Here is a 24,276-nt window from a genome sequence, read left to right as displayed (position 1 = left end):
GCGTGTCGTGCCGCCGCAGCACGGGTAGGTCTCGTGAGCGCGAAAGCCTTCGAGCTCTGGCTCGAGCGAAGCGGTGCAAACGCCGCCCCAAAATCTCACGAATGACTTTCAGTATTTTGGATGAAGCCTCGATAGAATAGGAGCTCGCGACATACGCACTCTCCAGGTTATCGTCAGAGCGCAGTTGAACCTGTCAATGCTTGCTTTTTTTTGTGGAGCAGGAATCTGCGTCGCTCGTCTGCCCGTCGCCTCTGCTGCCAACAAGCACGATGTGCAGCGCTCTACCTATGCAACTTCGCGCTCTTGGATGTGATGCTTCTGTGGGGTTCACAGGCGACGTTCCACCTAGCTCCGTTGCGTCTGCCTTTGCCAGGTGCACTGCGCAGAGCACCAAGCGTGCTTTGCATGTTCAGGGAGCGTTTCGTGCCGGTTTCACAATCCATTCCAAGTCAGTAATGCCCAACTCTTTAAGTAGAAGGTCTCTTGTCTAGAATCCAAGCAGCGCTGACGCAGTTCATGACGCCCGGCTGCTTAGAGACCGTTCACATTTCCCCGCCAACACCCAGCGCCTCGTACTGAAGACGTGGTGTTGCGTCCTAAGTGCGCTCGCTGCCTCTTGCGTCCAGGGCATCCAAGGCGAAACGCGCTCGCTCCACAATCGAGGCATCGGAACTGTTCACGAGCGGTTCGAGGTAGACCCGCGCTCGTTCATCGCCGAGTTCACCGAGCGCACCAATCGCTGCAAGCTGGACCAGCGGCTCTTTGTTCGCATGCAATGCCTCGACCAGTATAGGGAACGCTTCTCGAACACCCATTTCCCCTAGAGCAGCGATGATGCTGAACCGCACCACCCAGTCCTTCGACTCGTGGAAGAGCTTTTCCAGGTCTGGGAAGGCCTCGTGGAACCGGAGACCGCCCAGCACGTCAGCTGCTCCAGCGCGCACAGATGCATCCTCTTCTGTGTTCCATAGTATCTTGCGAACGGCTTTCAGGGTCCTTTGGCGATCGTGCGAGCCGACCGTTGCAAGCTGCGTAACAGCAGCATAGCGAACTTGGGGATCGGTATCCTCCATCATCTCCAGAAGGATATCGTAGCGAGTGCTCTCGTCCAGGTAGCGTGCATAGTTGATACCCAGCGCTCGCTCTGCAGGTGAGTTAGAGCGTAAGTGTTCACGTACTTCCGCTTCAGACTTGGGGTCCAGCGGGTCCGCGAGGCCGCTTTGCAACTGAAGCGCGTTGACCCGCACCCGGCGAGGCCGCTGCGGGGCTCCAGGACAACAGCGCCGGCGCTGCCGACACCCGCTCGAGACCGAGTAACCGGTGCAGCCCTCCGCGAGACGTCTGAAAACCTGCGTACCTGAAAGGCGTTGCGCGCTGAGAATGAACATCGGGCATCCACTGTCTTGATCGTGAGGCGAGGGCGTAAGCGCTCGTTTGCAGAGCGTGAGGGCGTCGGGCGATCTGCGCCAGCGCGCACGCGAAGTGGCCATCACCGAGGCGCCATTCATAAACAGTACATTTATGTATATGATAGTACAATAAGGATTCGTGCTTTAGAGCGTCCCGCAACACACGCGAACCCCAGGCGACGCTGCATCCGTGGATGCCCTGCTCCTTTGGGCTCCTGTTGCATCTGTCTGTTGACGCTGTGCATCGGAGGAGCTATGGACGCTGACAGCATCAAGCTACTGTGCAGTTTAGCAGAGAGCATCACGGATCTTGCACGAATCTAGTCGATTTGAAAAGTTTTGTACGCTATGGAAGCGCGTAGAGTCGATGAGTGGCGACGGCGCATGCGAAATGCATGCATCAGCTCAAAAAACATTTATCCACACGGATGACGACCCCGGTGTTGGTGCCGCCTTCTCCACGGCTGGAGTAGCGTGGCCTTGGGTTAGTTCGCATTCGGTGGGGAAAATGGCGTCTCCAGGTTTCATCTACCTGCTTGTTGTATCCTGATGCATCTCGCTCGCATACGTTGAACTTCAAAGCATGTGGCATTCAGCACAGCCTGGAACGACCGTAAAAAAGCGATTCTCGCTGAGCGATGCACCCGTATAACGCTAGGCTCGGCATGCTCAATAGCTTGAGGAAACAGAACTGGTGGCTCGTGCGTCTTTTCGCGGACAGTTTTTGTTCTGGCGACGCATGCGCTGGTACCGAGTATAATGCAACTGTTGACGCTGCGGCTGACTCTCGTGCATATTTAGCCCTCTCAATTCGTTTCGCTTCGTCCGAACAATTGACCCGATCTGAATTCGATAGCGAGAATACGCCATGATCATTGTCATCATCGGAGAATGCACAAGGCAGGTGTGATATCCCAAAGGCGGCATGTTTCCTTTTCGCCAGCGTAGCGAGATGGCGTCAACTGGTACTAGCGAGCCGTTTCGTCACCTCAATATTCCCTGCGGATTGCGTACAGAATACGCCCTTGCTGCGTACACAATGATTCAAACTCGTCAGCGAGTGCCAAAAAAGAGAACTCTTTTTCGGTATTTCATGTGTCACATGGAAAACCTGAGTTATAGCTTTCATGCTCGGACGCATACGAGGAGACACAGCAAGTAAACTAGTCTGTCGAGTTTCTTCTTCGTAAAGCATGGAAAAATCTGAGATGCTCATATCCCGCTAAGAAGCATGCGACGACACGTACCAGTCGATCGAGCTTGTTCTTCAGGCACGCTCCTGCAAGAACATGCTGTCTCAAAAGCCGCCGAGTCTCTGTACGAGGTCCAGTTTGGCGGCGCATGCAGCAACGCGGCGAGTCCTCGGGACAGCTCTGGATGCACGTCGTATCGCCAGATCGATCGAGCGTCTATTCCTCATCGGTAAATAGAACTTGGGCCAGCGGAACTTGGAGGCGTCTATGGAAGCACTGGAGCACCTTTGTTGGCCACTGACAGCATCTGCGTGCGTCTCAGGAATGCTTTACAGGTTCCTAGATCCTCCGACGTGAAACAGAGGCACTAATTTGAATAGGCGCTGGGGCACCTTTCATGGCAGTGACACCGGCACTGCCGCTCTAGCGAGGCGGTGCGACTGCTGGTTTTTTTCCAGGAACTTGGAGATCCTCTCCATGAACCAGGCATCTTAAGCATCGCTTCGGGTATTTCCATCCAGGGAAGTAGCATGCAGAGAGCTATCACATGCCTTCTTAGGGACTTGGAGATCCTCTCCATGAACCAGGCATCTTAAGTATCGCTTTGGGTATTTCCATCCAGGGAAGTAGCATACAGAAAGCTATCACATGCCTTCTTAGGGACTTGGAGATCCTCTCCATGAACCAGGCATCTTAAGCATCGCTTTGGGTATTTCCATCCAGGGAAGTAGCATGCAGAAAGCTATCACATGCCTTCTCAGGGACTTGGAGATCCTCTCCATGAACCAGGCATCTTAAGCATCGCTTTGGGTATTTCCATCCAGGGAAGTAGCATACAGAAAGCGCTTGAAAGTACGCTTGTGATCGCGCGATACCTTCAACACCTGCCCTGGCTGAACGGAGCGCTGGGCTGGCGGCACGTCGTCGCCCGGCGCAGGCGCTGATTCACGCCGCACCGGTCATTCATCGAGGAACGCCACCGAATGCCACTGCTCTACAGGCAGCTGCATAGAAACGCGGGCCGAGACGCAGTGAACCATTAGAAAGTTCAACTTTCGTCAGGTTCTTGTGACTTGTGTGTGTGTGATACATTGGAGCGTGATACAGTCTACAGAGTTGCTGCTTGGTAAAAACCGGTGGATTCACTTTGAATAGAACGTGCTTCAGGGTCGCCGCTTCCAGCGCTGCACCACGTCGAGCGTGAAGCGGCGCCTCATTCACCGAAAAGCGCATCGCCCAAGGTTTCAAGTCATTTAGGCCTACTACGCATTTTTGACATATACACAGTACGTTACTGGTGGACTAGCACCGACGTGAGCACCATTGTCAACGAGCCCCGGTTCTCGCTGACGCTGGCTGTGTACCGAGAGGCCTCACGAGACGCCTCAGTCCGGCGACGTGTCGCCGCCGACTGGACGTGCAAACGCGAAACACGACTTGGCTATGGACACACAACCAGGTCAAAACGGGGAAGGCGCCGCTGATCGCGAAGGTGTTCAAGAAACAGCAGCACGACATGGGGCTGACGCATCCGCTTCCCGTAGCGCTCAGCCGGAGTGGCCCTATTCAGGGCAGCCTGCAGAAAGTGTACACGAAGCACAGCCATCAGTACCGGACGATGAATTCGCCGAGCAGCTGGATATTGCTGTCGCGGAAACAGCCGAACAGAATGATCTGACTCTTGGACGGGAGCGGATGTCGCTGGTGCGTCATGAAGTGCTCTCTACACCGCTCGCAGCTGAAGAAGATCCAAATGTGGACGGTGTGCCTCGCACTGCGGTTCAGGAAGCAGCGCAAGCAGATGGTATTGGGATTGATCCGGCGTCGCAGGAGAAACACCCGAAGCATGCAGCAGACGCTTTAGAGAGCCAGTCCACATCAGCCATTGCCACAGCCGGCTCTGCATACTTTCAATACCAGGGACGCCAGGCTGGCGTTACGGACTATCACCGGTACGCTCAGGACCAAATGCGAAGGATTGCTGAAGCGGCAGCATTGACGGCAACAGGAGACTCGGCATCGCGCAAGCCGCTCCCCGAATTAGAGGCATCCTGGCTCTCGCGGTGGACATTTTGGTGGTTCGGCTCCCTCATATGGCGTGGTTGGCGTCGAACCCTGGACGACTCCGACCTGTATGAACTGGCACCGGATGATCGCGCCCAGCCGCTGTCCGAGCGCTTTGCAGTGGCCTGGGTGGATTTCCTGGAACGTCAGGAGGAACGCATTACCAGAGAGTTGGAACGCGAGCGTCAAGCTCGAACAGCGAAAACTGGTGCACTCGACGGAGTTGCGCCCCGCAAAGACGACTCTCTGGACCATGTTGATGAGGAGCAGCTCCGCATCCAGCGACGTTCGCGTTGGCCCATGTTCTGGGTCATCCTGCGGGTGCACACGCGCATTATCATTGTGTCCGGTATCCTGAAATTCTTTGATGTCGGTCTAGGTCAGGTTTCTCCAGTCTTCCTGAACAAGCTCTTGATCTGGCTGGAAACGCCCGGAGCGCCCACATACCAGGGGTATCTCTGGGTGCTTGCAATCTTTCTGGCCCCGTTCCTGAAAGCGTTCGTGGAGAACCAATACTTTTACCTGACGTTTCGGTTGGCGGTGCGAATTCGTGGAGAGGTTCAGTCCGCGGTCTACGACAAGTCGCTGCGGTTGAGCGCAAGTGCGCGCGCGCAGACCACCACAGGTGAAGTCGTGAACCATATGCAGCTCGATGCTCAGCGTCTGAGTGACTTTATGCAGTATGCCCACGTCCTCTGGGCTGCGCTCTTGCAGATCGGTGGAGCACTTGCCCTGCTCATTGTATACTTGGGCTATAGCGGCCTCATTGGCTTCCTCGCGGCGGTGCTGACGGTGCCGCTTCAAGGATACCTGGTGAAGAGACTGTCGGGATTTCGCAGGCTAACCTTCGGAATCACTGACCGTCGAGTGAAACTCTTGAATGAAATGTTTCAAGGCATCAAGACGCTGAAATTCTATGCTTGGGAAGAGCCATTTGCCGTCAAAGTTACGGAGATTCGGGAGCAGGAACTTGCCGCTTACCGCAGGACTGTTTTTGTTCGCACCCTCTTCTACGTGGTGCTATTTGTGACGCCAGTGCTCGTCTCTGCGGTGACGTTTGGGTTTTATGGTGGCGTATTTCACAACCAACTGAACCCAGCGTTTATTTTTGCTGGACTGAGCGTGCTGAATAATTTGCGTTTTCCGCTGATTCAGTATCCGTTCGTATTTACTGCGCTCGTGGATGCCCGCATCGGCGTTCAGCGTTTGCAGCGGTTTTTCGCGCTGGAGGAAATCGAGCCTTCTCCAGCGACGGAGCGTCTTAGCACGGATGCAAAGAGCTCGAGTTCAAGCTCCGACCTCATGGGCGATCCCGCTCAGAAGCTAACAGACAAACAGAAGCGAACACCGTCTGCTGAAGATGCGCAGGTGCCGCCTGCACCGCACCAACCCGAGTCAACCCGCTCCCGTTGGCGTTTCTTTTGGCGGAAACCGGTCGAGCGAGCCGCCAAGCACTCCGCACCATCGTCTGAGCATCCAACAGATGCAATTGATGGTGCTGATGCCAGCGGTAGTGTTATGACGCGAGCTCGCGAACCCTCTGGAGCGATTCCTGCCGAGGAAGCATCATCGCTGCCTGGCGCCTTGCACTGGGGTCCGTCCATTGAGCTCCCAGGCGAATCAGCGGCTTTTCACGAGCAAGCTGAAACGAGTACAATCCTGATGGACTCTACAGATACAGCAGAGAACGGCCAGGGCACCGGAATGCTGCTCGATAAGCCTAGCAAGGATCTCAGCTCAGGACTGGGTAGAGCGTCGTCGTCGTTTCGGAAGGAGCCCATGTACGTCATCGAGATCGAGCACGGGTGCTTCGACTGGACGCTCAGCAAGGAGCAGCCAGCTCCGGCTTCTGCCTCTGCTTCTGCCACAGAAGGACAGCAGCTGCCCAAGCGCCGCCTAGCGCTTTTCCAGCGCCTCTGGCATCGACGCGAGCTGCGCAGACAACCTCCCCAGCCGGAGGTGCGATTGAAACCCGTCGAGTTTGTACCCGCTCTGGAAGATGTGAACCTGCGGATACCGCCACGCGCGCTAGTGGCTGTTGTGGGGCGCGTCGGCTCTGGTAAGTCATCGCTGGTGTCCGCCATACTCGGCGAACTGCAACGACGATCGGGCACGGTTCGGGTTCACGGCTCTGTGGCTTATTCTGCACAAGCAGCTTGGATCTATAACGGGACAGTGCGCGACAATATTCTCTTCGGGCTTCCATATGAACCAAAGCGATACAGGCGAGCCATATACGTGAGTGCGCTGAATGCCGACTTGGAGATTTTACCAGCTGGCGACTTGACTGAGATTGGTGAAAAAGGAATCAACCTCAGCGGTGGACAGAAGCAACGCGTCAGTCTGGCTCGCCTCGTGTACGCAAATGCAGATGTGAACATTTTGGATGACCCGCTATCCGCCCTGGATGCGCATGTCGGAGATCACGTCTTTCAGAAGATTCTCTCCAACGAGCACGGCGTCCTACGACGTAAGACGCGAGTGCTGGTCACCAATCATCTGCAGTATGCCTCGCGTTGTGACTGGATTGTTTTGATGGAAAATGGCCGCATCGCAGGTCAGGGGACGTTGCAGCACTTGACAACGAGCTCACCGCGCTTTGTGGAGATGCTTGCGGCAATGACAGCGACGCGTTCCACGCAATCCAAGACGCAGGTCGGGGATCCGAACACCGAACCCGCCGAAGACGACCTCCACCGGCTGGACGCAGACGACGCAGACGGGCATCGAGAACGCTCGGAATCAACGAAAGAGAGAACGAGTTTCTTCTCAAGCAGTGGCGTCGGCAGCGGCGACCCGAGCGTCACTGGACGTGAAACCCAGAAATCCACTGACAGGGGTCAGCTGGTCGTTACCGAGGAAATCAACAAAGGTCACGTAGCACTCTCCGTCTACTGGGGCTATGCGAAGCGCTGTGGGAATCCGTATCTCTTCATCGCGATCTTGTCGTTATTCTTTGTGTCGGCCGGCGAGGCAGTGGTCAACAACTGGTGGCTCAGCTTCTGGAGCGAGCACGAGCAGCAGTACACATTGGGCTTCTTCCTCGGCATCTACTTCGCGCTTGCCGCGGGTCACGCGATTATCTCTTTCTTCCGCACGTACTGGTTTCTGCTGTTGACGCTGGTAGCGGCGCGTTACCTGCATGCAGAGCTGCTGGACTCGGTGCTGCGAGCACCAATGGCCTTTTACGATGTGACACCTGTCGGACGTATTCTGGTTCGCTTCAGTCGCGATATCATGCAGATTGACTTTCAGTTACCGCAGCAGTACATCTCATTCCTGCAGCAGATCGCCTCGATCATTGCCGCCTATGTTTTCATCGCTGTTATATTTCCGATCTTCGTGGCGGCCATGGTGCCCATTACTGTGCTGTATTTCGTGCTGCAGCAGATCTATAATCCCGCGAATATTCAGTTTCGGCGGCTGGACAGCATCAGCAAGGGTCCCATCTACAGTCACTTTAGCGAAACCCTGAATGGACTGACCACCATCCGCGCCTACCGTCGACAGGCTTACATGCAAGCGGTCAACCGCTTCCGCATCGATATCAACCAGCGAGCTTACTACCACCAGGTAACCGGCAACCGTTGGCTTGCGCTGCGTCTCGAGGTGCTCGGCGCTCTTCTGGTCTTTATCACGGGGATCTTTGGAGTGACCTCCAAGAACACCACCTACGTCGGGTTGACTGGCTTGGCGCTTACCTACGCGCTCCAGGTGACGTCGGCGCTGAGTTTAGCGGTGCGATCGATCACCGAAGTCGAGCAGCTGATGAACTCGGTGGAGCGCAACTTTTACTACACGGACTCGATTCCGCACGAGAACCTGGACGGCGAGGAGCCGCCTCCCAGTTGGCCCCAGGTGGGCGAAATCGTTTTCGAGGACGTTTCGCTGCGGTATCGTCCTCAGTTGCCGTTAGTGCTGCAGGATGTGACGTTCCGCGTCGCCGGTGGCGAACGTGTCGGTATCCTGGGACGCACGGGTTCCGGCAAGTCCTCCATCATTGTCGCGCTCTTTCGACTCGTCGAGATACCAGTGAATGAAACGACAGGCAAGCCGATGGGTCGCATCCTCATCGATGGACTCGATATCAGCAAACTGCGAGTGCGCTCGTTGCGTTCCCGGCTCACGATTATACCGCAGGATCCGGTGCTTTTCTCGGGGAGCATTCGACTCAATTTGGATCCGTTTGGGCTGTACACAGACGCGGAGCTCTGGAGTGCGCTGCGCTACGCCCATTTGGACGACGCAGTGCACGCTATGCCCGGTGGCCTCGAGGCCCAGGTCGCCGAGTACGGAGAGAACCTATCCGCTGGCCAGAGGCAGTTAATCTGTCTGGCTCGGGCGCTGTTGCGGCATCCGCGGATTCTCATCAGCGACGAAGCCACCTCTAGTGTGGACTTTCAAACCGACAAGGTCATTCAGGACGTTATTCGGCAGCAGTTTGAGGATGCAACCTTGCTGGCGATTGCGCATCGCCTCTTTACGCTTGCCGCGTTCGACACCTGCCTCGTCATGCATCATGGGCGCGTGGCGGAGTACGGCGATCCCGAGGAGCTGCTCTCCACACGTCCAGACGGTCAGTTCAGTCGACTTGTGTACTCTCTGGGGCCACGTGCTAGCGCTCGATTCCGTGCGCTCCTTCGTGAGCATGCACCCCAGCGACGCCATCGTCAGTCAAGTCGGAAGGGCCGCGCACTTTCAATGACGGCAACCAGCGGCAGCGCTCTGGAGGCAGAACCCGATTCTGTGCATCCTGAAATCGATCCGTAAACTCAAGCGGAAGCGCTTTTTTTCTAAGTGGGGAATGGCTTTTTTGAGCGGCTGCGGTGTGCTGTGACCTGGCGCTGTGCGCTCGGTTCCATGCAAGGCATCCATGTCTTTGCCGGATGAACATGGAACACTGACCCGTGGACTCTGTTTCAGCACTTTGATTTTGTGAAGTGTTTCCAGATATGCACGCTCAGCATTTGAAATGTAACGGCCACTTGTTACGGAATCATGCGAGAAATTCGGATTCTGAGTCCGTGGTATCGGAGTGGCGCTCATTCGACGATTCGCCGCTGGAATTCGTTTTGATATAGGAACCAGGATCATTTGTGGCGCCTTCGAACACGGATTCCGAAACTATACGATATCGGTATCCAGTTCGTAAGTAAAAAGTGATATGCGTCGCATTTTCACACGAAAAGCATGCCGAAACTATGCATGCTATACGTTTTCAATCGTTCTGGGGTACGGCGTATCGTGGAGGCAGCAATTCACGCCGCTGGATTGACATCGAAAGAAACTCGACGTGGCTTCTCGGCAACGTGTTCACAAGCTCATGCCGAAACGTCACGGAGCACCGAACGGGATGCTGCATTCCATAGATTTTGGTAATCAAATCCTACTCCATTTGTTTCCATCGAGGAGACGGCGCTCGCCAGTAACATGACACCTGTTAAGGGATTTGCCCTCAGAGGTGCTCGCCTCATCTGCTTGCATGGAAAAAGGTCTTTGACTCGGACTTGAGCCATCGTAGCGATCGCTTCCAGGACAGAATGCGTCAGCGCTTGGAACGTCAGGACCGCAACCGAATCGGCATTGCTCGATTCTATCTCCAGTCCGGATTTTGTTTGCGGTACTTGTTTCACCATGACCAGCATCGCTTTGAACAAATCGTCTATCGGATTGGTAAGCGTGCGCTTGCGTGTGCAGCGCACGGTGCACTTGCCGAAGGGAATCGCCTTGAAGAATCCCTTGTTACTGGGTTATGGCACTGGGACCGGAAAACTGAGGAGGGCATCGAAGACAGCCCCCTCTATCTGTCAAGAATATGGACTGAGCGTTGACGCAAGCGTTCAAGCGCAACAGAGCACGGCTCGGCGGAGCAGGCATGCTGGACGTACGGGAACACCTGGCGGCGTCCCAGTGTCGCCGCCGCCACGGGGGCAACAACACTTTCTGCAAAGAACATGGAACCGGGAAGCGAGACGTAGATCTCAACTTCCTTCTATGTGCGTAAAACGCATCGGCAACATCCGCCTGCGGCTTTATCGGGACCTGAACGCTGCCATCAACATCCTTCGACTGCTGGCAAGTGAGAGCCCGGGAGACAGGACAGACTCGCGTATTCAAAGTCTGAGAGAAGAGAGAGAGGCAAGCAAAGCAGTCGCATCAACAGGCCCGCCAACGCTCGTTTTGTAAACAGTGGAAAAAGCGCCAAAATTGAGCGTTTATGCCCGAGTTTGTAAATCTGACCAGTTCCATTTTATTCCGAAAAACGTCTCGAGTGATTCATGCGAGCTCTGGAGGAGAGCGTTTCAGCGATCCACCCTGCGCGAGCGGTTGCCTCTTCCTAAGTTGCAGTCCACGATGAAGTCGATCCATGCATCTGTGCTACGCTGGGCGCGCGGCAGCGTGTACCCGCCATGACTGCCAACGTGCCGCAAAGCGATCTACTCGAAAGCGTCCAGCGGAAAAGGCAACGGACAACGACAGCAAGCGTATTCGCAGGCAGCCAAGCGTCCATGCCTTAGATGCATGATAACGCAGCGACTCTCCTTAAGGTGCACACACTGCGGGTTGCCGTTCACGGTACCCAGCTGCGGTGCCTGTAACCAAAAGACGTGAGCTGTGCATAGGGTGCCACTGTGCGGTGGTACATTTGCCACACAAGCGCCTGCCGTTCTCATCGAGCACCCAGTGTCCGAGTGAAACGCGCTCACTCCGAGGCCTGTTGCGGCTCTGGAGTCTGCAGTGCAACTGTTGACAGGTTCGTCTCATCGAGGTAACGCTCGTAACTCCGTCGTGCAGCCTGGAGGTACTGCTCGCGTCGCGCGGCGTCTTGTGTACTGCGCGCTTTCTCGTAGCTCTGTTCGAGCTCATCAACCAGCGCTCGTAGCTCCCGTGTTTTAGGTGACTCGTAGTTATTCGAAAATGTTCCAGCGTATATGCGCATAGCTCGCAGAAGACGAGCCGCGTCCGACCGCTTGTTGCTCAGGTCCCAGCGGCCGTTCGCGTCCCTGTTCCCCGCTTTGAGTGCGCTTTCCAGCGCGCTCAACAGCTCTCGACCCGAGAGAATGCGCGGTGCATACCGCTCAAACGCACGTTTTGCGGACTGCGGTGTGTAGTCTGCTCGAGCTTCGGGAAGGCGCTGCCAGGCAGTCACCGCTAGTAAAGCACACTGGGCAAGCTGGTGTAGAACTTGCCGCCGACTCCATTCGCGCACCGGCTTTGCGCTGCTGTCCATATGCAACCAACGCCTTCGTTGATAGCAACCAGCACGCTGATAATGTACGAGTCCAGTCTGAATGAACATGAATGCAACTCCTGCACGTGTCTATCACTGGTGACGCTCAGAAGCGACGCATCCGAGTGCCGCGAGTCGTGGACGCATTGCCTTTGCGCGCCGCAGATTCGCAGCGTATCACGAGCTGCGGAAAGAACAGAAACTATTCACTAAATGGCAACTCGATAACATTTGCGCTCGACCTTGATCGTAAGCGTTGAAATGGGGAAAAGTTTCAGTATCTTCGAAAGTTTACCTTCTTGGCGGAAGGTCCCGCGAGCCGGGCGAGTCTGCCGGGCTCGTGCTTCAGGCTTCCATTGGCAGGTACTGTGGCGAGACCTGCGCAGCTCGTCCGCAACGCAGTTCATCCTGGGACTAGATGCAGCTTTGCTGCATCTGGGCGTCGCCCTGCTCGCAGTGGACTCCTACTATATCGATTCGCGCTACCGCGGGCAGTGCGTCTGTCTACGCAGCTTACAGGCTCTCAGAATTATGATGTACTCCGACCCCATGTCGGATGAATCATCCTTCGAGCCGACGCCCTCAGTGGTATGCCAAAGCCGTTCTGTCTCCCTGCAGCACCTGCTTCAGCGGTATATAAGCGCAACGGCGGGTGTTCACGGCAGGCTCGGCGTACGATAGAACATACGAAACGACCAGTATATCCGAGAGGAAGTCTGGGTAATGGAACTTGAAGTTAGGCGCCTCATCATGGGCGCTTTCCCGAAAGCTATTATTCATTCCGAATTCTGGGATCCATGGTCAATCGAAACGTTTTGTCATCAGATAAATCACGAGCTGCGCCCTGGGGCCTCCACAGCGGATGCGGCGGCGGCAGCAGCAGCAGCAGCAGCAGCAGCACCGTGGTGCCTCACTTGCCTCCGCGTATCATGCTGGTGCCTATCGGCTAGCATCATCATGATCAGCTTGAACCTTACAAGCAGCAGCAGCAGCACCGTGGTGCTTCACTTGCCTCCGCGTATCATGCTGGTGCCTATCGGCTAGCATCATCATGATCATCTTGAACCTTACAAGCAGCAGCAGCAGCAGCACCATGGTGCTTCACTTGCCTCCGCGTATCATCCTGATGGGTAAAGATAAGTATCCTCATCATCATCATGAATCTTAAAACCAGCAGCTCTGCGGCATAGGCGGCTCATTGTCTGGAGTCCAGCGTCGATCCGCGTGTACGACATTGGTGCACTCAAAGCGCGTCGGCTTTCGTGGAAGCGGCAAAGCTAACGTACCGAGACCGGGGTTGCGTTCTCGTTCACGGGGGTATCAGGGCTGGTTTATCGACAAGGCAACATGCCAGTGCTGCGACGACCAACCGTTCGTGAGCCGGTATTGCACACGGATGTTACCGCGTGTGTGCAGGTCGACGAACATCGTGCTCGCACTCGCACTGCACCGTTCGCAATGGTGGTGAAGGGCCCGCACCGCCCAAGTGGCACTGAGCGTCCGATGCAAGCGTTTTCCTTCCATGTACCTCGAAACTTGCACGGACTGTCGTTTCGAAGCGACTGGCGAGTCGCGCGTTACTTGAAGGTCTGCAGGCGCAGCACAAGCCCGGGTTTCCAGGGCCCCCTTGGTGTCCGTGCCGGAGTCTTCGACTTTCTTCGCAATTTTGGCGAGCAAGCACGACAGGAACAACAGGCTCTGGTCGATGCAGTGAAACAAGGCAAGTTTATGGACTACGTTCGAGACAAGGCAGTCCGAGACGCTGCGCAAGTGAGCGCGTTTCGGGAGGGGCTCACCAAGACGCGTGAGCGACTCAGCCGCGAAATCGAGACCATAGTCGAACGCAACATGGGGCGTTTGGACCAGGTTGACCAGGCTATGCAGGATATCGAAAATGCACTTCTGGGAGCTGACCTCGGCGTCTCCGTCGTCGATCGCTTGATGGAGAACTTGCGAAAGGACATTGCAGAGCAAAGGCTGCGGAGCGGTGCAGAGGTCAGGGCCTCGCTCGCCGCGTCACTGCTCGCGCTACTGACGCGCGCCCAGACTGACGCGCAGAAACGTATACAATCACAACGATTGGCTGCGCAGCAACACAGCGGCTCTCCCCAGTGCGAGGTGCTGATGCTTGTAGGCACGAACGGCCATGGAAAAACGACATCCGCTGCGAAGCTGGCCTATCGACTGCGGACACAGGACAAGAAAAAAGTGTTACTCGTTGCAGCGGACACTTTCCGAGCAGCGGCGGTGCAGCAGCTGGCAGAATGGGCTCAGCGAGCCGGAGTCGATATCGCGATGCCGCTCGAGAATCAGAAGAGCGCCGCATCGGTAGCCTACGATGCCCTGAAACGGGCTGTTGATGAACGCTATGACGTTGCAATCATTGACACCAGCGGTCGTCTCCATACGAATGAGAACCTCATGGAGGAAATGAAGAAATTACGCCGTGTCGTGGAGCGTCAGATCCAAGGCCCCCTGGCTGAATGCCTGCTGGTACTCGACGCTCCATCTGGGCGCAACGCTGTGGCAGCTGCGCGGCAGTGGCTTCGCGATGTCCAGGTTACTGGCCTTGTTCTGACCAAACTGGACGGAACCGCACGAGCGGGCTTCCTTGTCAGCGTGGTGGAAGAACTCGGCATTCCGGTGAAGTTTGTGGGTGTTGGCGAGAAGCTCAACGATCTGCGCGACTTTGACCCCGTTGCGTATGTTGATGGGCTCCTGCTGAGCGACACGCCTGCCGCGGCACGCAGGGCGGCGCCCTGAGCGCAGCACGCCGTCCGCGAACCGGGTGTCGCAGTCGGTGTGCTGCTTGACAGCGCTTCCACACAGGGAGTGGGATTTCAAACACTGGACGGCGTTTCGGTGAGAATGCGACACAGCGATGGCGGTAGCAGTGCAGCGCAGAGCGCCTGCACACAAACGAATGCCTGGTATATCCGTGTGTGGGCGTATATGAAGTCGAACAGGTCTGCTTTGCTAACTTGGGCGTACACGCTAAAGTTTGGATGCCTTGCAAGTGTCATCGACAGAAGCGTTTGCACGCGTTTTTCGTCGATGACTGTTTCAGTGTGTGTGTGTCCTCTCTGTTGCCCGTATATCCGGATTCCAATACACTGGTCTTGATGCATCTGCGTCCAGTTCTGTCGTCTTTGGACGACAAATATTGATGGTAGCGTGCAGGTCCCGGTTTCTCCGCCTCCGGCTGTTGCCGACGCATACCAGGCTCATACGAATGTTGCGATCAGCACTGCGCTTGCAGTGTTCTTTTTCTGCGTTTACAACCTCGGTGCGCGCTTTGCAGCTGTGACAAATGACTGAGGTCAGGTGTTTTCGTATGGCCACCAGACCGTCGCCTCCGAGATCCGCGCTGTGGCACGTGGACGGTTGCATCATCGACCAGTACGTACACCTGACGTGTCCAGCAGGCGCCCGTCGACGCCTTGCTCTGGTGCTGTGCTCGGTACCGTACCCAGCGATCGCAAGGCTTGTTCTGGACGATCTCGTCGACGAGTACAGTGTCCGCTGCCCACGCGTGAGCGGTCACTGCTCCGTTCAGTGGGGTATTGGCGGCAAACGATGTTGTTTACGATGAAACAAGTCCTCGAAGAAATATCCAGGCTGGAGATGGAGTCGAGAAATTCCGATCAGTCTCCGATCCCTTCGTGCTAAGCGATGACGCATGCCCCACTGGAAGCGATCGCTACGATGACGCAACTCGGTGTGTCCCAGACACTTTTCCATGCAAATAGAAGCAACCACAGCGTCCCAGCGCATATCCGCTTTGAGGTATGATGTTCTTGTCGAACGCGGTTCCGTCGATGATCTCGAAGCGGGGAGCATTTGTCTTCCAAAACGGAGTCGATTACTTGACGTGACATGTTCTGTGAACTTGAGGCATGAGCGCTCGAAGTAGTCGTCAAGCGACGACACCCATGATTCCGCTTTCCGTATGAAAGTGGCGCGAATGGCAGCGCCCGTCAGTTGCCTCGGGATCGACTGATCCAAAACCTGAAGAATGTGTGCGATTCGAGCATGCTGCACGCAAGGCAAGGCAAATGCTGGAGTCTTACGCGTCTGAAAAGGATAATCATGTCTGTTATTCCGCGAGCGCTTGTTCGTGTGCATACCGAGTCATGTTGCTACAGGTGACGTTCCGAGTGCCAAGCGCGGTAGACCCGAACGCGCCGCTCCGAAAGCAAGTCACAGATTCCGTAAACGACCTCTGAAACGGTACGCCTTTACTGCTGCACGTCGAACGTCGAGCATGCACATCTCCAGAAAAAAACCTCGGAAAAATCAAAAGGCGGGAAAATAGCCTCCAGTTCAGTGCCGGATATATCAGCCCGTCGCGGGTTTTGCAGCGCGCGCTGGAGCCACAGCCCCGGAAACCTAACGCCAATGACTACCGCGCCTGTGCGGATGAACCCCATGCAGGACTTGCGTCTCCCGAAACAGCACTGCGCCGCTCTGAGACACGCCCCTGTTCGGTCGAAGCCTGCGGAGCCGAACGTGATGAACGCTCGAAACGAGCCAGCTCCCGCTGCACCTGGTCTCGTAGGACAGCAATGCGACGATTTCGTGCACCCTCGCTTTTCTGAACCAATGCTTCAAGTCGCTTGAGACGTTCCATGTGTGGCTCCAGAGAACGCCGGCGACGTTGAATGGAAGGATAGCGAGCCCAGGGCAGCGCGTCACGGTTCCAGGTTGCAGCGTGCACCGCATGACGGCCGCCATTGTCATCGCTGGTGAGCCGCAGCGTCGTACCGGCCTCGGCGTGTCGCAGAAGCTCCAGCATGCTCGCAGGATCAAGGCCGATACGAGCTAGTATCGTTGCAGCGATCAAGTCGGCCTCGAATTCGTTACGCCGCTGCACAGGTCGCATGCACAACGCCACAAGGGGCGCGCGGAAGCGCTGCAAGGTGTCGACGACCCAGTGGGCAGCGACGGCTGTGCCGCCTCCCCAGCGAGCAGCCAGCGAAGCAGGTGCTATCATGTTCACAAGACATCTTGGACGCCAGGCGCTCAACGGGACTGCACCATAAAAGAGCGCACTAAGTGCCTCAGCCGCATGATTTGCCACGCCATGCGCCAAAGCATGCGACAATGCCGCGGGAATGAGTGCAGGCTCCATTTCGGCTGAGACGTACACGTCAAACGAAGAGGGGTTCTCGGTCTCGGACGATACCGGTCCAGCTATGCGCTGGACGCAGCGAGTCTGGAAAAGCGGCCCGTCGTCGATGGCAAATACAAATTCGGGCTCGTTTGGGTAAGCCGGTTTCGCAGGTACGCGCTCCACATGGACCTGAACCTGCAGATCAGGCGGCATACCCGGTGTTTCGAGTAGCAGCTTCAGCACCGTATCCGCAAACTTTTGTTTCGCGCGGTGCACTGCACCCAAGGCGTCCTTTGAGACGGCAGGTGCCGGCTGCGATTGTTTAGTCTCCAGGTCCGGGTGGTCGAGGGCTAGCGCGTGCAGTCGGCGCTGCACACGATACGTAAACGGAACGAGCGCATAGAGTGAGAAGCTCGGTTGCAGCGTGGCGAGCCAAGTCAGCATGCTTGTCGCTCCCGCGACGGCAGCATACGCAAGCGTTGAAAACTGAAGCAATTTCCATACCCGTGGTCGAAAGTGTTGTATCGACTTAGAGAGCGCGCCCTTAATCTTCGACAGGTTCAACCAGCGGCTTGGATCGACAGTAGCCAGCACAGATGAGCGCTGCGCGGAGCGCTTGGTGGTCGCCTTTCGACACGAGCAAGCACACGAGCACGGCTTCCAGGGGCCATCTGCAAAGCGTAAGCACCGCATCTGTCGCACTGCTAGCACACCAGCGGAGGACGCCACCGAACCCTCGAGCCTGTGCGTCTGTGGGTGGCGCTTTCCAAACGCGCCGGCACCCCTCAGCCGGTCGCGCGCGGACTGCTCACGCCAGCTTTGCAGAAACTAGGCTCCGTTACACTTGCCGAGTGTGTTTAGGGAGGCGCGATGTGCGCTCACGTGCAGCTTCCCAGCGAGACCGCGTACTAGTGCCACGTTCATAGACACGCGCACTCGACGGCGCCCAGCGTGCGGTCTCGTACAGGCGCCGACGCTGGAGATCATCCGTAGGACGCTCCCCGCAGACAAGTTGGCGTATGCTGGGATTTCGCCACATGACGCCCAATATTCGTGCCTCCAAAGGTTCGTTTTCTTGTTCAGTGAATTGCAGAAGATGCGTCAACGTGATCCGCCCTGTGCCCGACACCCACAGAGGCACTGCAAAGCGTTTCGCAGCGGCGGCATATCATCCAGCATCACTGCAGGCACCCGTACGAGATCCGACTACCGCATGATGGACGCCAGGTGTCTCGTGCTCATCATCTCGGCCGAAAGTCAATAGTGGCGTTCGTGGAACACAGCGGAATCTGAAGCGTCGCTCTGATCGTTGCTTTCCCGTTTGCCGCCAGCAAGCACGCACCTCCGAAAACATCCTGTTGGATGCATCCATCGTTCGTCACGAGAGCATGCGTCGCTGGATACGTTGAATCCATATTCCTGAAGCAGACACGTTTTCGCAGCTTGCCGAATGTACAAGCGTCTTTGCGGAATGCGTGTCGCGTGCCTTGGGCACCAGCAGCACTCGCTCGTCTGAGCGCTACACCGCACCCTGTGTTGATGCATCGATGCCGTTTGATCGGCAGGAAACTTATTGTCCACCTTATACCATGATATACAGTAAAATATGTTTGTGTCCAAGAGTCCTGTAAGCGACTGCGCGCGCCTACCCGCTTCTCCTGAAGCGCGCCGCATCTGACCCGCGCACACTTGACCGTTTTGCCTCTACTGCCGGAAAGTACGACGTTGCCGTTGTGCTTGGCTGCACAGGTGATCGCAGTGCCTGCATATTGGTCGTTCGCTTTTTAGGGAAATCCCCCGGAAATCATCTCAGGTGGCAGCTGATCACTGCCTTGGAGAGACGCTGCGGAAAGGCGGCGCTTGTCTCCCGAGTAACGCAACCATAATGCCGGTGCAGCAGCCACGAGCGTCGGTACTGTTGGTGCAGAGCGCACGGGGCTCACGTTTGCTGGCTCGCTACTATGACGAGGAACGCTTTACAGACGAGCGCTCCAAAAAGCACTTTGAAGAGCAGCTGCATCAGCTCTGGCGAAGCGCTGGCAGCTCCGAAGCCGCTGCAGACAGCTACTGGACGGCCGGGCTGGACCCCGGTACCTTCGCGGCAGTGGGCTCTGCGGCGGGTCTGCTGGGTGATAACGACGTGCTCGTGAGCGATAACTTTGTCATACTCTACCGCAGTGGCGTTGACGTTTGTTTCTTATTGGTCGTGTCACTTGCGGAGAACGAGATAGTCTTTTCGCAGGTGCTGAGCTGTCTAACAAACGCTCTGGGAGCGCTGATCGGAGAGCTCAGTGAGCTGCAAATTCTCCGCAACTATGAAACGCTGCTACTAGTTGTAGACGAGGTTCTAGACGACTCTGGTGCGATTCTGGAAGTTGACCCAACGGAAGTGCGAGAGCGGATCGCACCAGTGCTGCCACGGGTGTTGAACCTCAGCGAGCAGGGTTTCGCCGAAGCCTTAAATTATGCGAAAACAACGCTCACTCGCAGACTGCTCAAGTGATCCTCGAACAGCACGCATGCTATCGAATACAAATGGATCTTGGTGCCTCTGGCCAGATGCCTTCGAGCGCGACTCAGGGCCAATGCTCCCACCGATCCGATGCATCCACGCTGTGTGGCGCTGCTTGGTCTGTAGGGCGCCGAACGCTACGCCATGTTTTGCTTGCAGCATGTTTGCGGGGGCCGAAAGCCGCTGCCGTGCTGCAGGTCACGAACAGGTGCGACGCGAGAGCGCGCGCGCTTGCACACGCAAGAAGCTGCAGCTCGCATGCCCTGGCTTGCTCTCGAGGAGGTACCGCGTCGCTGTGCCCAGCGCAGGGCGTAGTTGAAGACGGATCGACCATATGCGACAAGTAGGAATTTCGACGGCAGAGCGGCTGCGTCTATGTTCGCAGAGGTCGATGCTGCGGAGCCAGCAGCCAGCCTCGATGCCGAGAGCTCCTTTAACCGTCAGCAAGGCCCGAAATCGGCGCCGCTGCTACATAAACGTACGAGCGAAACGAGCGCTTCCCAGGCCGTTTCGATGCTCCATAAATGCAGAGTCCATGCACCGCTGCGATCTATATGTTGTCCTCGCTCCATAATAACCAACTTGCGATTGCGTTCGCCGCTCATTGCCAGATGGAGTACCCAAGCCAGAGCTCACGCTTGGCGTCTAGGGAAACCAGTCGATGCTCGCCTGACGCGAACTGCTCGCCATCGCTGCCCGAATGGCTTCTCGGTGATCTCTTTGCCGCGTTTGCGCTGTCGCTCGGTACAGTTGGAGAGCGTTCCTTCACATCTTCCCGATGGACATGACGTATTCACAAGGTCCATGCACAAACAGTGCGCGCAATGACTCTAATACGCGAGCACGGCCCGATATGTGTCCTCGGCATCTCAGAGGTACAGCCAGTCACGTATTAGCGGAGTCAGCAGGCGCTGCGCTTGACTCGTCGTCGACGGCCGCGGCAGGCGTGTCAAGACACCAGCGTACGCGTGCACTGCCGAGCCACTCGAACCATGTGCATGTCTGGCCCTGCTCCATCAATCGTTGGCGTCTGGTACTGAAGAACGCAGCTATTGTCATTTGCGGCGTTTTGCCTGTGGTGACGAACCAGCCTCTGCGTAAGAGTTCAAGCGTCAATTCCGAGAACGTGACCGGCTTTCCATTTGCGCTTTTCAGCGCCGCCATGATTCCAACGACGGCACCTGTATTTCCTTTTTCGTATTTCTCGTATTCCGCTCGAACATACTCGAGGGCGTCGATGTACTCCCCGCTGCGTCCCTGGACAAGAGGGACATCACCACGCGCTTTCGCTTCCTGGATGCGCGCTGCGCCCTCGTGAGCGGCCTGGCGAATCATCTTTGCAAAGGTTGCTGCGGATGGGGCGCTCGGCGCTACCGAATGCCTGGATGCCGGACTTGGTGCTGTTGCGAGGCGCTGTCGCTTATCGTGTCGTTGTGTCGCCCGCTGGACACGCGTCGAAGCACCTGCATCTTTCCAGGTAGCTGCGACGCACGCTAGCTCCGTCGGATCTTGACCTTGGGGAGGTTCCAGCCAAACGCTACACGAGCAGCAGCTTATGATACCTGCATCCCATACGTACCATTCGGAATGGTCTTCTGGCCAACCTGCTTGGTTGGGAATCGAGCAACTGAACGGGCACGTGCGACACTGAACCGCTCGAAAAGGCGGCACTTGCGTGGTCGTCAAGGTGCCCGAACTGTGCCCATCTGTCGATCGATCCACTGCCGCGTGCTCCGAGGCTGCCGACTCGTCAGCGGGTAACCGCCAGCCATCGCTCCGTGGAACGACACCCAGCCACGGGATACGTTCGAGCGTATCGGACGGAAGCGCTGACGCATGCGCTTCCAGCAAGCTGATAAAGTCGCTCGGATAGGGCTCGCTGGGCAGGTACCATCCGGTAGATCGGTCGAAATGCCAGGGGCAATACCAGTGTCGTCGTTCCGTCAAATCAGAGCCGTTCGTGAAATAGGGTGCCCGCGAGAGACAACTGACGCACGAGGCATGGTAGACTTTGCCGCAGCCGGGAATATCGCAGCGGTGGAGCAGCTCTCCGCTGCCGCCTGGACGTCCGCAGCGGAAACATATCGTCCCGTGTCGACTCCAGAGATCATCCCATCTGAAGGGAAGCGCTTCAAGAACGTGGCGCTGGACCGGCAACCACAACTCCGGCACCACCGATGCGCAGACTAACCGCGACCACGCAACCGCCACGAGCAGCTCTCGAATCGCGATACACAATATGGAGTAGACTCGATACCAGTCATGCACCAAGCCTGAATCGTGTTCGGTGCAATCAAGCTGTAAAGCGTCTGACTCAGTAGGCCCTGTCGGGTACCGTTCGAGCAGTTCCTGTGCACGCGCGTTTAGCCGGAGCGGCTCCGCCATGCCCCTTCGCATGTGGCGGAACCGCTGCTGCCGACTCGGGAAAGCTCCGCCAGACGCCATATGCAGCTCTTCCAATGCGGTTAAAAGCTTTCCATAGTCTTCATGCACTGTCTGGACGCGCTTCCAGTCGCCAGAAAAGGCCGCGTCGAAAAGCTGAGTCAGCTTGCTCCCCGCGCTGCACTGGGTCCAAACCTGAGGCAGCTTGAGCGAGCCGCACCACAGCCACCACGGGTTCCAGCTGCGATAATCGTATCGCTCTCGGAAAGTCGTCCATTCCGCTAGTCGTCCGCGTTGTGGTGCTTCCGGCAGGTCCTTGAGCCAGCTTTCAAAAGCCAGCCTCAAACCCTGCTCACGACAACAGAGGGGGCACATCCAGGCTGGTGCTGGTAGCAAGGAAACACGCTCATCGAGCGGTTCCACTCCCTTTTTCCAAAGAATCGCGTTCAAACGCTGCACAATTCGCAGGCCTTCGCTACCGAGAGCGCACGGAGGAGTACGCCAGTCGCCCAGCGTGCAACCGAAGCAGCGATTACAGAACGTAGCACCACAGCGCTGACAGCATAACTGACGCCTACCACTGTCTGCACAGACAGCACAGCGAACTTCAGTTGCAGGCAACGGTCTGCCGTTGCGTTCCCGTTTTCCCGGTGACGAACGAGCACCACGCGATCGGAGCTGCTGCACGGTTTTTCGGCATCGCAAGCACAACCAAACCTGCGACCAACGCGAACCCAGCAGTGGATGCGCCAGCGCCTCTCTCTCCGCTTTATTCTTGGCGAACAAGAGCTCTTCGCAGTATGAACAGACCCCTCTTTCCACTTGTTCGCTCGTTTTCATGAAGAACGAGCGAGTACAACCCGGCGCTCGCTCAGCTGCGATACCAAGTGGCGCGAAACGTGTCGGTCACTCGCGCGCAGCGTCTCCGCCGGTTCGCTAGAGGCCAAGAGGTCCCTGTTCGTCGGAGCGACTGCAACCGGAACACTGGTTTGTACCTGGTCTAGTGAGGTACGCAACTTTGACGCAGTCCGCAGCGCGAGCGCATGCGCAGAATATTGGGGCTTGACTTTGGATAACGAGCAGCGGTGAGCAGTCAAACGGAGCGCTGCTTGGACAGGTAGGAGCAGCCCGTAGGACGCTAGCGGCAGCGACATTGGCAACGGCGGGGGAGCAGGACGCAGCGGGTGCCGCTTTCGCGTTTGGAACGGTCGAAGTTCTCGAGAACTGCCTTGAGTGTCCAGACGCTTCTTGAACGCAGCGTTTCTTGCCTGCAGTCGAGGAAAGCAGATGAGGCACATCGGCGCCGCCGGAGCACGGATGCGCGCTTCGGCGCTCTGCTTTGTCCAGTTCTCCACTCGCAGACGAATATGGAAGATCGGGAGAGTGGCAACCGATTCACCGGAGGTCTGGTTAGCTCCACGGCGCTCGATCCTGGTCAACGAATAAAGGAAAAGTTTTGTCCAACAATGTGTGATGTGCGCACGCCACGCTGGTACTCAGTATCGTTGCTGGGAGCGCCTCGCGCTCCTTGGATGCACGCTAAACAGATGCATTGGCTGCGATGGGATCCAGGAATGACGTATTCGAGGCACCAGTACGGTGATCGACCATTGTCCAGCGGCGAACGGGCACGTAGAACGCTACCGTTCCGGGGTTTTAGGCGTTGGCGATCGTATGTTGCGGCTTCTTGATGCCGCCGGGAAAGTGTCCTTGATAATCCTGCACGGAAAAGCATCGGTATTTTTTATGATTGAGAAGTATTGAATTTGATGATGTATCCCCAGAGAAACGAATGTTACGAGGAATCAGGGAACAGACTCAAGTTCCTGCACAAACGTTTTCACTTCTATCTATCTATGCACGTGCTTTACTCCGGTGAGGGGGAGACGCTTACCTGAACCAGCGACCCTTTGGGTGCTGAACCTACCTCAGACGCTTGCTGCGACGTCAGCAAACCTTCGTAAAGAAACAGGGCGCCTTGATGATGCTTATTCCGGATGCCGCCTCGCGGCAGTCGCAGTGCACATCGATGGCGGGCGCCTCGTTCCTGCAAATCGACAATCGGATTCGCGCGCGTTCTTCGCGCTGCCCCTGATCCTGTACGTTTCTGCATGATATCGCTCAAAGCAAACTGCCCTTAATCTTCTATGTTTCTGTACGTTACCATTCAAAGCGCACATATTCGTGGTGTGATGTTCGCGCTGCCCCTGATCCTGTACGTTTCTGCATGATATCGCTCAAAGCAAACTGCCCTTAATCTTCTATGTTTCTGTACGTTACCATTCAAAGCGCACATATTCGTGGTGTGATGTTCGCGCTGCCCCTGATCCTGTACGTTTCTGCATGATATCGCTCAAAGCAAACTGCCCTTA

At 56.5% G+C, this 24,276-nt stretch overlaps 6 protein-coding genes across 6 annotated transcripts, besides 2 other annotated features; 3 read left to right on the top strand and 3 right to left on the bottom strand.

Annotated features, from left to right (window-relative positions):
* Positions 1 to 1,517: part of a sequence feature (possible transcribed region) that runs on past the window's edge.
* Positions 597 to 1,388, bottom strand: CYME_CMN252C (similar to CpcE-related prtein; the record flags this gene model as incomplete). Its single annotated transcript, XM_005537315.1, has 1 exon — positions 597 to 1,388. The coding sequence occupies one exon, from the start codon at positions 1,386 to 1,388 to the stop codon at positions 597 to 599; it is 792 nt and encodes a 263-aa protein (XP_005537372.1).
* Positions 1,518 to 4,045: 2,528 nt separating the features above from the next.
* CYME_CMN251C (ATP-binding cassette, sub-family C, member 1) lies at positions 4,046 to 9,436 on the top strand (the record flags this gene model as incomplete). Its single annotated transcript, XM_005537314.1, has 1 exon — positions 4,046 to 9,436. The coding sequence occupies one exon, from the start codon at positions 4,046 to 4,048 to the stop codon at positions 9,434 to 9,436; it is 5,391 nt and encodes a 1,796-aa protein (XP_005537371.1).
* Positions 9,437 to 13,244: 3,808 nt separating this feature from the next.
* CYME_CMN250C (chloroplast signal recognition particle receptor FtsY) lies at positions 13,245 to 14,660 on the top strand (the record flags this gene model as incomplete). The annotated part of the gene is made up of 1 exon (XM_005537313.1): positions 13,245 to 14,660. The coding sequence occupies one exon, from the start codon at positions 13,245 to 13,247 to the stop codon at positions 14,658 to 14,660; it is 1,416 nt and encodes a 471-aa protein (XP_005537370.1).
* Positions 13,620 to 15,523: a sequence feature (possible transcribed region).
* A 776-nt stretch (positions 15,524 to 16,299) lies between these two features.
* On the bottom strand, positions 16,300 to 17,703 carry CYME_CMN248C (hypothetical protein; the record flags this gene model as incomplete). The annotated part of the gene is made up of 1 exon (XM_005537312.1): positions 16,300 to 17,703. One exon carries the CDS (start codon positions 17,701 to 17,703, stop codon positions 16,300 to 16,302), a length of 1,404 nt encoding a protein of 467 aa, XP_005537369.1.
* Positions 17,704 to 18,895: 1,192 nt separating this feature from the next.
* Positions 18,896 to 19,513, top strand: CYME_CMN247C (coatomer protein complex, subunit zeta; the record flags this gene model as incomplete). The annotated part of the gene is made up of 1 exon (XM_005537311.1): positions 18,896 to 19,513. The coding sequence occupies one exon, from the start codon at positions 18,896 to 18,898 to the stop codon at positions 19,511 to 19,513; it is 618 nt and encodes a 205-aa protein (XP_005537368.1).
* An 894-nt stretch (positions 19,514 to 20,407) lies between these two features.
* CYME_CMN246C (hypothetical protein) lies at positions 20,408 to 22,744 on the bottom strand (the record flags this gene model as incomplete). The annotated part of the gene is made up of 1 exon (XM_005537310.1): positions 20,408 to 22,744. One exon carries the CDS (start codon positions 22,742 to 22,744, stop codon positions 20,408 to 20,410), a length of 2,337 nt encoding a protein of 778 aa, XP_005537367.1.
* Between the last annotated feature and the right edge of the window lie 1,532 nt (positions 22,745 to 24,276).

This window comes from Cyanidioschyzon merolae, chromosome 14, assembly GCF_000091205.1.
Source record: "Cyanidioschyzon merolae strain 10D DNA, chromosome 14, complete genome".
NCBI classification, from domain to species: Eukaryota; Rhodophyta; class Bangiophyceae; order Cyanidiales; family Cyanidiaceae; genus Cyanidioschyzon; species Cyanidioschyzon merolae.
This window is presented reverse-complemented; position numbering and strand designations above follow the sequence as displayed.